The 12,538-nt window shown below is 46.7% G+C and overlaps 1 protein-coding gene across 3 annotated transcripts in view; it reads left to right on the top strand.

Annotated features, from left to right (window-relative positions):
- LOC120952014 (nose resistant to fluoxetine protein 6) overlaps positions 1-11,674 on the top strand; it is a 78,460-nt gene extending 66,786 nt beyond the window's left edge. For all 3 annotated transcript variants that reach the window (XM_049607509.1, XM_049607510.1, XM_040371074.2), the window contains 11 exons: positions 544-737; positions 810-1,030; positions 1,239-1,531; positions 2,078-2,157; positions 3,160-3,258; positions 3,359-3,702; positions 4,061-4,255; positions 4,494-4,663; positions 4,776-4,952; positions 10,229-10,425; positions 10,747-11,674. In XM_049607509.1, the coding sequence (XP_049463466.1) occupies positions 600-737; positions 810-1,030; positions 1,239-1,531; positions 2,078-2,157; positions 3,160-3,258; positions 3,359-3,702; positions 4,061-4,255; positions 4,494-4,663; positions 4,776-4,952; positions 10,229-10,425; positions 10,747-10,863 (2,031 nt within the window). In that variant the 5' untranslated portion in view covers positions 544-599 and the 3' untranslated portion in view covers positions 10,864-11,674. The remainder of the gene's footprint in view (positions 1-543; positions 738-809; positions 1,031-1,238; positions 1,532-2,077; positions 2,158-3,159; positions 3,259-3,358; positions 3,703-4,060; positions 4,256-4,493; positions 4,664-4,775; positions 4,953-10,228; positions 10,426-10,746) is intronic.
- The last annotated feature ends 864 nt before the right edge of the window (positions 11,675-12,538 follow it).

Below are 12,538 nucleotides of genomic sequence, written 5' to 3'. Positions count from 1 at the left end.
AGAAAAATGCAAGGAATTTGAATGAGTCTTATGCTTTCAAATTTATTTGTTATTATTTTCCGGTTATTTCCAGAACATAGTACTCGTTATGAACGTGTTGATTGTATTTTTAATAATATATGTACACAACTTATATATACCATACTTACGAACCTCAAATGGCCCTTGATGAAAGCTTTCAGTGCTCATTGAATATTATAAGGCGAAAGCCGGTTAGTCGTTTCCGTGGATTATCACGAGGCTCTATGTTTAAATACTAATTTCAACTAGATCATGTGCTACAATTCTTTTCATATTATTCAAAAAACCTATGTTATCTGAATTACAAAATATATGCTGCTATGGCAAGCTATTACCGACCTCGATTGTTTCGCTAAATAAGAAGCAGAAGATGTATCACACCTTGAAACCAAATAATGGCCCAAACCACCTCTAAAGAGCATTCTATCATTATGTAATCTTTTCGCTGAGTTTTGTTATTATCTTTGAAAACCAATTAATTATAATTATTATTCCATTCCTTATCATTCTCTTCCCTAACAGCGAGCGATTCCAGCGGCCGGTACGGTGGGCAATACTTCTTCGGCAACGAGTTCTGGATGGGTTCGCTCACGTTCTGCGACGAGGTGAACCGTGTGCTGCGGCTCACCCCGATGCCACCGGGCGCCCGCCAGCTGGAGATGCGGTTTTTTGTCGCCAAAATTTCGGTCCAGCTCGAAGCATTGCTCTCCACACAGGTAAACCCTCCATACAGGACATGTAGCCCTGTGTTGTTGTTGTGCGTAATGCGCGTTTCGTGCTCGTTTCAGTCCAGCTCGATCCTGCTGGGCCAGTGTCTGCCCAAGTCCTGCACGATAGACGACATCTCGGAGCTGCTGCGCAGCGATCCAATGCTGAGCCTGCTGAACAACAGCACCCTGAACGTGGTGGCTACCGGCGGGACTGCTGTGAGCGCGCTCACCATCGCCCACGTGCGTCCCGTCCCTGGCAGCTACAATCTGTGGAGCGATCCGAAAGTGTTTGCACTGTTGTACGTAACTATATTGTGCCTTTCAATGTCTATTAATATCCTAACCATGCCTGGGACCGGGATGTTTCCCCGGGTTCGACGAGCACGGTGATACGGCGCTATACAGACCGCCATGATTCGGATGTGCGGCAAGCATAGACGCACGCACGGCTGGGGCGGTGCTAAAGCAGTAATAAATTTCATTAATAATTAAGTTGCCTATTTTCAGCACGGTCCTAACGGTGATGGGCGCGGTCATAGTGTACGCGTCCTGCGGTACCGGTGTGGATGGCAAGCCGAAGGCAGCACGGTACTCGAAGAAGGCGCACGGTCCGCCGCTTGGGGCCGAGGGGAACCACCACATCAAGCGGGAGCGCGGTGACGGCGGTGGCCGCATGGGAGATGCGCTCGAGATGCACAAAATCAACGTGGAAAGCAACAACAATGTGGCGGGCGGTATTAGGCAGCAGGCACCGGCTGCTGCGGACGGCGTGCTGTACAAGGATCGCAAGGAAACACGTTGTAAGTGCTTGTACAAGTGATGTTATATGAGCCGATCGAACGCCCCCCGGGGAGCGTGTGTACGGGTGCTGTAGTTTGGTTGGTTTTAGGCTAGTGAGCAAAAGTTTTGGGAAACTAAGTTGTACGTGTTCAGCCGGTATCGTAACAAACGGTGGAAAAAGGAAGTTGAAGGGCTTGCAGTTTTGTTTAGTAACTTTTCTCGAACTTTGGAGCGAGCTGTTTGTGCGACCTTTCAATCGAAACTAAATTAAATTAACTAATTCAAACTAAAGTTTTCTTTCCCTGCTCTAACAATCTGTTTACTATCGAACAACAACAAGGAATAGAAAATAATGCCGAAAATACAAAAAAAAAAAATCGTTAAATATTTAATTCAGAGAAGTGAATGCCACAGCTATACTTTTTTTTCTACCAATGATTTAACCTCTGATTTCAAAGGTTACGTAACAGGAGGAGCATTGAAGTTCGCACTGTAGGTTCATCGTTGCACCGTTACTTGCCGTTGCATATTTCATAGCTCTTCTTTTCTTTGTTGTTTTCACACAGTCTCACTGCACGACATCCTGGCCTGCTTCGATGTGGGACCGAATGCGGCCTCCATCCTGTCGGTGGAACGTGCCAACGAGGTAAGGCTTACTGAATGCTGCGGCCGTGTGTCACCTAAATGGAATGAAATGGAGTGCGAAGGAAGCACAGTAACGGATACGCTCCGTGCGAGAGCAGCAAGCGTACAACGAGCCCTCACTTACCCGACTGGCCATTCTGCCATCGGAGTTGATTGTGCAAGAAGCAGCAGGAGCAATTGTCTTGCCAGCAGCAAAAGCGAAAGCGGATAGAATCTTTCATGGATCCTTACTGGAATGCTAATTCCATTACGACGAGGCGCTGTGCAAACAGAATCAAATGAGATTTAAAGCTTTGTGTGTGTGTATTTGTTTGTGTGAGAGCGGTCAATATACAGCTGATGAATGATTGGTAGTCGAACCAAAGCGCTGCGTAAATCCGATCAATACCGCACCCCTATTGATCGGTGGGGTTGTAGCACGAGCTTCATGTCGGTTAGAAATGGGATGAATAGCTTCTGCCCTCTGCTCGCTAGACGAACGAGACGAACATTATGCTGCGGGGCGGATCAGAATGATGCAAATGTTACATCCATGCTCGGTGTGTACCACGAATCGTTCAATGTTTGATTTGTGTGCTGCTGCTGCTGCTACCCACAACCTTTTGGTCTGAACCTGGTTGGTCATTAATGCTGACCCATGCTGAAGACGGCCAGTTTTCGGTCGTTTCACTTTTCTTTTCTCCTGCTCCCATTTTGGAACCATTTCCACCCTAACGGTGGTACCCAGTGACGAATGGTTCACCGAGACCCATTGATGGACCATTTCGATAATAAAAACCGTTTTGTTTCTTCGGAAAAGGCAATCAATCGAATGTACTCGTAGAATCGGTTGGTTTTCGAATATAAATGATACCCCTGGGGCAGCAACCACCCCTGATAAAGGCCATGGAAGGCGAACCCGCACCGTAATCGATTGAAAAGCATGGTTCGAACATTCCACGGAGGTGTCCCTTTTTTTTGAAAGCTAGAAATGTTCATCGTATGTATCCATCTTTCACATTAGGATTCGCTGACGTGTGTGCATGGTTTGCGGCTTTACTCCCTGCTGTGGACCGTGCTCGTCCACACCTATCTGCAGTTGTTTGCCGTGTCGGAAAATCGAGTAAGTATCAATGCTGCATAACAACGGAATCAAATCTCTGTTGCCGACCATACCGAGAGCTGGACCTAATACCTAATTGCGTTTCTGTCTCTGATTCCAGTTCGGGCGCAAGATTGCAGAACGTTCCTTCCTGTATCAGCTCGTCGGCAATGCATCCTTCTCGGTCGACACGTTCTTCTTCATTAGCGGCCTGTTGATCGTGTACCTGTATCTCAAATCGGTGTCGAAATCGGGCCAACCGACCACGGGCAAGCAGGCGGAAGAACGGACCAGCCCAGCTGCTGCCGCCGGTACCGGGACCCGGGAGCCATCGACGGGCGGTGCACACCGAGATGCAACCCTTGGGGGAGCGACGCGTAAAGCTGGCCTTTCGATCTTATACCGTTACCTGCGGCTAACTCCCGTCTACTGGTTTACGATTGTGACGAACGAAATCATCCTAAAGTAGGTTTAGTCCTCTTGTTTCAACCCCGTTCCGGTTCCTCCTTCCCTTTTAGATTGTGGTTATTTCGGATTCGCTACAGAGCAGGCTTCGGGCAGCCATTTTCCCTTTATGCATCCGCCTGTCATGGTAATGACGATCCAATTCCCCAGCCGACCAAAATGTCTTAATCCTCCCGGGCATTGGGTCAGCAGGGCTTCGATCGTCTACGCTCCAGATAGCGTGGAGTCGCCCTCGCACGAAAGGCCATTGGGGAGACCGTTGTTGTCTTCGATTTTCAACCATCGAGCCCGTGCAGTGCAGAACACGTGTAAAAGCTCGTCGATGGCTGATGATTTCCTTTCGTTCCCCTGTTTCTAGATGGACGTACGATCGATCCGTATTCACGCCCGGCATCATCGATCACATTACCTGCGATCGGTTCTGGTGGCGCAACATTCTCTACGTCAACAACTGGTTCCCGTTCACTGAGATGTGCATGATCTGGTCCTGGTACCTGGCGAACGATATGCAGTTCTACGTCATCGCGATCGTGCTGCTGATGATTTCCTCCAGGTAAGCAAGCACCACGCACCTTGCCGCCGGCAGTGGAATGCTGCTGCTGCCTCGTACCACTACGGCCTGCGGCAGGTTTTGTGCCTATTTTTGGAACGTGCCCTCGCAATCCACCGTCCCGTCCACTGCTGGTCCATTTCTACGCGACAGAACTGGGTGCACTTGACGATTGAATGGACCTATTTTTGTGCCTTCATGTCTCTGCTATTGCCTTTCTTTCTACGTCTACGGCGTGTAGAAATTTCCGCCTCGCCGCCGGTCTGCTGTTCCTGTGCCTGGGCGGATCGTGGCTGCTGTCGATCTACTTCTCGCTGCACTATCGCTACACGTACAAGGTGGCGGATCCGTTCGAATCGTTCGACATTCTGTACGACAAACCGTGGCAGCGTATCGGACCGTACATCGTCGGTGAGTTTGCTGTCCAGCTTCGGTCACCCGACCTTTTACATCCGATGACAAGCTAATGTTCTGCCGTGCCGGTTTGGCCGTTTCGAACTCCCCCCCCCCCCCCCATTGACAGGCATGATAACGGGCTACATTTTACACCGGCGTCCAAATGCACCGAGGATCGTGCCACCGTTGCGGCTGCTGCTGTGGACCATTTCCACCGGGACGCTGATTGCGCTGATCTTTGGCGTGTGGAACGGTGAGCTAAGCGTACACTGGACGGCTTGGTATGTCAGCGTTGGACACACGGGTAAGTGAGACACATTTTGGAGTCGAAGTGGAAAGTGGCAATGTGTAACTATTATGGCTTTGTTGTTTTTTTTTTTTAAATGCTACAATTGTGGCATGTGCGAAGGCGTAATCGTTTGAAGGGTTGAAGGGTTTCCGTTAATTTGCATCTCAGAAAAGTACATTCAGTACATTCTTTTACAAGTTACAGCGGTAGTTACTCACCAAGTAATCGAGGTCATATTTTGAAATTATCTGTTATTTACAGTGTTTTTTTTCTACTGTGTTTTTATCTGTTTGTTGTCGGTTATATGTTTTGAAATTTTGATGTTTAAGTGGTTTTTTAAGACGCATTTTATTTTATGCATCAAACGAAAAGTAATTTAATTTCCCAATTTAAACATATTGTCTCTCTTTAAATTCAAGTCTCTTTACAACTCTTTTCATGGTTTTCCTATAACTCTATGCATAAAACCTTGGGGAAAATCAAGGATTTAATGTTTTGAAAACGTATGAAAATTCTCATAAAATTCTCTGGGTTGGATAAAAATTGGTTTATAAACTGGTTGGATGGAGAAAACATAATATTAACTACATCCAACACCTCATTTCCACTTATCTTTTAATCATAATATAAGAAAGGAATGAGCTCCTAAATTTTAAAAAAATAATCCGCGTAAAAGCGCTAATGTAGTTCATCATTGTTGGTTGACATTTAAACAGGGCAGAATGATGCAATCATGGAAAATGAGTTATGCTGGGAGTTACATTGATTGATGGAAGCGGTTAATTATTAAAAAACACAGAAAAACATGTTGTCCACTGTGTATACTCGTTTTTGCAGAGGTATTGAAACCTCACACACACACACACACACACACACACTTAACAAATGAAACATACTCCGGTAGCGAATCTGTGCTGGTGTTATCGATCATTAATTTATAATCGATATATTGAGTAATGTAGCACAGGATTTGACTTGTGTGTCGGTCAAACCTGATTGGCTTACAAGTCGATTTCGATACACGCCTGCAGAGAGGGGTATGATGTCATTAAAATCAGTCGAATAATAAGCTTCATGTTTCATTTCCACATTGGCTTGATGAATAAATAATTAGGTGTTGTGGATTTTTATCGGCACAACATATACCGGAAAATGGAAAATGGAAAATGTGCGGTAATGAGTCCAAAACGTCACGTCGGGGAGAGTTAAATTAAATCCACTAGTTGTCAGAATGTCACACAACAGTAGTGCCGCTGTTAACATTGTTTCAAAGCACATTTCTATCATGAACATTGTTAACGAGCGTACGCAAAAAGTTGGCCACCGTAATCAGCGTCAACATTGAGCACAGCTTTCAATTGTTCCCGAGAATATTCATCATTCATCCCGGTGCGAGGGGGTGGTAAAGTTCTGCTTCACATAGAACAGCGCACACCATTGCGGTGTTTTCTCCCGAGATGTGTGCCAGTTTGGATGACAATCCGTGAACTGTTCCGCTAGAGGGCAAATCGGGCCCTCTTCTCCCTACGGGAATGGCAAACGCGCGTCCGTCGCAGTAGCGCACATTCCAACAACTTCAGCCTTCTGTTCTAATGAAACTCTTTACCGTCCACGCTTACACCATTGAAATGCAAATGTTGCCGTCCGCTGTTCCTGGCGTTCGCACTAGTGTGCGTCCAAAAGGGTGAATAGTTGGACGGGCTTGGGATATTGGACACCAGCGAACAATCGTGAGCCAGCAGTCACACTTCGCTGTGGAGTGGAGGCTCATTATCCATCACGGGTCCACCGGAGACAAAGAAGCAAAAAGAAAAAGCTTCTCTGCTTCCTATTCCATCCTGTTGCCTTTCAGCAGAAACAAAGCATCCAACGCGTCGTCCCTCGAAAGACGCTTCGTGTGTAAGCTGAAGCCAGGTGGATTCGAGTGGCGATACAAATGATGATAATTTGCACTTCAAACGCTGATGGATGCTGGCGTACCGTGTTGGTGGGTGCCGGGAGGCCACCCCGAACCCTCAGGAAGTGTGAAATGGCTGGTAGGAGAAAATTTTCGGTACAGCAACTAGAAATTACCTGTGCATTCCTTTTTTTGTGTGAAATCGTCCGAAACTGGGGAAAAAACCTACCCGATGCCTTCTTCGAACTACTCAACCGTCAAGAGTCGCCAAGATTCGTGCGGTGTGTGGACGTATGTACCATGAGCTGGAGAGCTTGTTGACACTGATTTGTGTTGCCAAAATGTACAGTGGAAAAGTCGGTGAATGAAACCAAAATGCTTCAAGTCGAAGTGCATCCGGAGCAAGTGGACGTTTCCCTTCCCATGGCTGTACTCTCGCTCGAGTTGATGTTCAATTTCCTTCAGTAACTTATTTAAAGCTATACGTCGACCCTCTCTTCTCTGCGTTTCCTCTACGAGCCATGAAGCATACACTTTACTCTCAACATTCAACAACGGGTAGGTGTAGATAGGACGGGGGTGGTCACTTCCAGTGTGGTGCGTTTTCGCTTTCCGTGTCGTGAATCAAAAAATGAAAAAAAAAGAAAAAAGGGAAACGCTTTGAGCAACGCCCCGTCCGTCCTACCTTCTGCCTTCGACAAGCTGACATTAGAAGCGACCGAATCGACTAATTGAAGTGCTGCTCAAAATTGTACACCTTCGTTGCTGGGTCCGGCCCTGTGAGGCTGGGTTCAACGTCACGGAAGGGACGGAAGGGGAAGAGTGGATCATCATCCCCAGCAGAAGAAAGCCAAACCGAACCGAAGTGAGGTAGTGTGGAATGGAATCCGAGGAAGCGGTAGGGAAAAAAGTGAATCTTCGTTCCGTTTCCGATCGATTTGATTCGTCAAAAACGGCTATCTGGCATTAGTCTGACCATTTCCTTGGGTAAAATTTCGTTCCCCCCCTGGTAACTCCCAAGGGCCTGTGCGCGCGTGTGTGCACTGTTCAATTTGAAACGATTGATGATGACCATAAGTGCAAAAGTGTAGGGCAGCAGTACACACGCTGTATCGCTACCGCACGTCCAAAGGGGTTTGAGCAATGCGAAGGAGCGTGATGATGACTTTCATTCTGGACGGTTGGGAAATCGAGCTGACGTTGTTTGGGTGGGATAGAGATGGGTAACATCAAGAAAACCCTAGAAAAGCGATGGAGACATTACGGTGAGTGTGTGATAGTTCAGTACAGTGGGTTTCTCTTCCCAGATTGGATGTAGAGGGAAGGAGAGATAAAGAGAGAGAGCAATAAGCTCGGGCTTTGTAGTGCATTATTGACAACTTATCGGACAGTACTTGTTGAAAATGGCAAAAGCAGTAGTTGATTTCACATTCTTTCTGCCAGTCTTAAAGTGTTGGCGTGGATTGTAAGTAACGCCTTTTGCTGAAACACTTTCTCGAAAGTCCCGAAGCTACCCTATCATCTCTATTATTCATTTACCTATGTGTCAAAAAAAGAGACTCCGTTCCCTGTTTAAAAATACACCACCACAGAAGCACAAAGTAACGCTCCATCCCATTTTCCGGAAGGACCTGGTTGCTTGGATTCGATTCGACGATAGACATCTTTCAATGGCTTCAATCAAAACACGAGCTCCGAAGACGGTGAAGAAATGTGTCCCGTCAGCTGAAAGTTGGTAGGTTGAGCTTTCCAACTTGGCACAAGACCTTGGGGTTGATGGGAACCTTATCAATCCCCCCTTTTCCCCGTCGTCGAAAGCTATTCATGCTTTGAATTGAAAACATCTTCACTTGTACCGTTACTGGTGCAAGTTAGTTTTCCACCCCTTGCGCGCGCGTACACGCCTCACGCAGGGCAATACAATAAATTTCCATTTTCTAAATTTTGGTGCTTGGGAGGAGAAACCCAAACAAAACGTAAAAAGCCATCCACAATTACCGTTGACCCAATCCGAAAGAATTCAATTTGCTGCGACCTGTCAGCCTACTACGCGCCACCACAGCCACACCGTTAGCGACGTCAAAGAAAACAATTGTCGCCTTGCCGCTCTTGAGCGTTGAGTGTTGGAGGGAGAGAAAATGGCGAAAAAACAATTACCATCATCATCACATTTCCTCCTGTGCCCGCTCGATAGGCTCCTGGAACCGTTCCAACGCAGCTTTCCAATGCGTAACCACATGGAGGCGGACGAAGAAGCACCCGTGAGATATGGGGCAAACTAACACCTGGGGACATCTCCCGATTCGGTTTGTTGGTTTTCCCTTTTTCTCTGGATTTGATGGTGTCTTAATTGAACGTGACCACGATGAAGTTTGGGCGCTGCATGTTCTGCAGGAGTGTCCCTGCAGGGACGGTTAATTAGTCACCGGCAATCCGGATTGTATTGCATCAGGGGGGTCTCTGGCTTTGACATTCCACTTTTCTGTTGTTCCACGAATGTTGAAGTAATGTCGTTGCCCGTTGTACCCGTGTCCCCTGTGCCGGGGGGACTGGAATCATTCTCGAAAGTAGTATTACCTTGTGGAGATGGTGAAAGGCAAAAGTTTTGATTGAGATTTACTGCTAGCGCCAGGGAAAAATGTTCACCTCTGTGTGGCAAAGTTGGGCCAGCTCTGCTGTTCGTGGGCGAAAGGCAAACATTAGCTTGTTTGTTACTCGCCAAAGGTTCTTGACAAAGTTGCTAAAGTTGCATGAGATTCAAGATTCGCGTTCGAAACTTTTCCATCCATCCAAGCGGCGCTTGATCGGCCCCACTTCAGGCAAACACGGTTTGTTAGTAAAACTACCGATTCAGTTTCCGCTTCCGGAAATGGCATTGTTGCCGCTGCTTGCTGCTGCCCAAGCAGTTCCAACCGATCGATATGCGACTCTCCCGAAATGTAATCGCATTAATTTCAACCGCTTTCGAATTATTCATGTGTAACAGCTGCAGTAATCAAGTAATCGGTTGGTGGTTGGGAGACCGTCCTCTTGCCGCTTCTCGCATCTTGGTTGCGATGGCAGCGAACCCTCTTGCTCGGAAAGTTCGTTCGATTGTCCTTGCCGGTCTCTGCTGGTAAGCAAAACGAACATCTCTGAGCAGCTCGTTCGTACACGCATTTTAAGTTTGTTTATTATCGTTGACGGAAAAATCAATAATTGAATCGCCGCGCTTTGTTATCGGTGTTTGCAAGGCGTACCCGCACACAGCAAGGCACACACCGCCACCATCCCCCACTCACTGCAAACTCTCGTATAAATCTATTTTTGACCAAAAGCATCTTCCCTTTTCCATGCGCTCGCAATGATGATGGTAAACGTTTCGGTGGAAACGCTCTTCTCCATTTTCCCACAGCCTGGGGTTTGGCGCTGATGTGGATCACGCTGTCCTGCTGCTGGGGCTACTCGCCCTTTGTGAACGGGCTGCTCTCGTACCGGGGATTCTTCCCGCTGAGCCGGCTCGCCTACTGCACCTACCTGATCCATCCGGTCGTCATGATGGCTACCTCGTTCCAGCTCGAGGCACCGATGCACCTGCAGCACGTCATCATCGTAAGTAACCCAATGCCATCTCACCCCCCCCCCACCCCACAATCGGTAGTCCCAAAAAAAAGGGGAGCAGGGTCACTGAAAATTCCAAATTTCACTCCCAAACCAATCATCCGGTGGGATACAATTTTCCGGTCACCCGTTCAAAATTGATTGCTTTTCAATTCTATTGTTTCGTGCTTAGAGGATGACCTCCTCCCAACCCCTTTCGAGTGTCCACGATTTTAATCATGTTTTTCTCCCACTCATTCTCTCTCATTCTCTCTCTGTCTACATTTTCGGGTGTTTTTTTCTTTTTCTTGTTCACTGTCATTTTATCTGCAGATCACGGCCTTCTTCGGTAATGCGGTCATCTCGTTTCTGATCGCGTTCGGAATGTCACTAATGTTCGAAGCGCCAGTCATTAAGCTGTTAAAGCTGTTCTTCCAGAAAGCACAGTGAAACAGTCTTTCCCAAATGAAAGACTCGCAGACACCGACAGACAGACAAATAGACAGACCGAAAATCCAATCGCACGCGTACGCGTGACGCGCGTGTCCACTCAAACAAACTGACCCTATTTAGCTGGAGTACAGTTTTCACGGTCATCTCAAGAAGCGGCCGCGTGTGCCCAAATCGCGACCCGGGGAAGCTGGAAAACATAAAAACCAATCGCAGTCGACCATGGAGAAAGTGAGTCGCTCGAGAGCGCGTGTGGTGGGAGCCGGGAAAAGAGTGTAAGAGAGAGAGTGTGAGAGAGAGAGAGAGAGAGAGAGAGAGAGAGAGAGAGACAGCCGTGGTGTGATGGTGCGTGGTTGGAAAAATTGCTATCGTGTGCAATCGAGAGAGGAAACACTTCTGCGGCATGTGATCGGTATTTCAAGCTCGGCATCATCATCATCAGCATACACATCATCATCATCAACATCATCAGCGACCTAGCAGCATCATCTCCAGCGTTGAGTGTATTTTACGGAGGCGCGTGTCAAAGACTGATCGGGAAAATTTGTGTTTTTCTTTTGCTTTGTACATTGTTTCGCTTGCTCCAATCCTGCCCGGCGCCAGTCTCGACCTTCTTTACCCTCCCCGTGCATCTTGTTTATGTGTTTGTTGCCATCTTTAATTTGGCTGTTTATTTATGGCGCTTTCCGTGCTCTGTGTTTCCTTTTTTCCGAACAAACTTTTAATCGTATCAATCCATACTTCTGCTCACCAAAACAATGGCATCGGAAAACAGATAGCTGTTGACACGCGGAAGTGGGCCGTAAAGAGGGGGGGGGGGGGAAAATAACATGCGTAACGTGCAAATTGTGTTCCGATTGGAATTGGAATTGGAGACGTGAATTTTGCGTTGTTATTGCTGTTGTGTGTTGCGCCAAACCATGCGCCATTGGTAATTGACATTGTAAATGTGTGACTACCACACCGTGTTTTAGTGTGTTCCAGGACAAGTGCAGACCATCCCGGTGCGTACAATACCAACTAACACGTAACGTTTAGGTTAGAATGTTTCATTGGATAGTTTTTATGTGTGATGTAAGCTGTAGAGTAACGGTAACAATAAACAACCTTTTCAACAAAATATTTTTGTGTTTGGTTTTCATTTCACTATGTTATTGAGTCATTTTGTGGCTAGCTTGTGTGATTGGTCGGAGTGACAACAGAGCAGAATCAGTTCATCTAAGACGAATCTACCCAATAATCTGAACAAGCCTTTAAGCTACTTCCTGCAATACTTACCATCCAATACAGTACAAAAAACACACACGACAACCGAAAGCAACTTTACACAAATCACATACCTTTATTTGTCTCTGTATCTCGTCACTGTGCGATAACGCAATGAGGGATGGGTGGTTTTGAGGAGGCTTTGTTGTATTGAGGAATTGATAATGGGGATGAACGCAATCTCTATGGTTGATATCGAACAATTATGATCAAAAAGTGCAGGAGAATGAAAAAACAAAACAATCAAAAATGGAAAACAGAAGCATTCGATATGTTTCAGTTTGTTTTGTCCTTTTTCCGTTGTTTTGCTGGGAGGGCGCAGTATAGTTGTGGATGGATAGTTTTGTTTTACATTTCGTTTCTCTAAATTATAACCCAAGGGCTCTAGTATGCTAGTTTTGTGCATCCA

The sequence above is a fragment of the Anopheles coluzzii genome, chromosome 2, assembly GCF_943734685.1.
Source record: "Anopheles coluzzii chromosome 2, AcolN3, whole genome shotgun sequence".
In the NCBI taxonomy this organism is placed as follows: domain Eukaryota; kingdom Metazoa; phylum Arthropoda; class Insecta; order Diptera; family Culicidae; genus Anopheles; species Anopheles coluzzii.
Note: the sequence above shows the minus strand (reverse complement) of the source record. Positions and strands in the feature narration are given on the sequence as shown.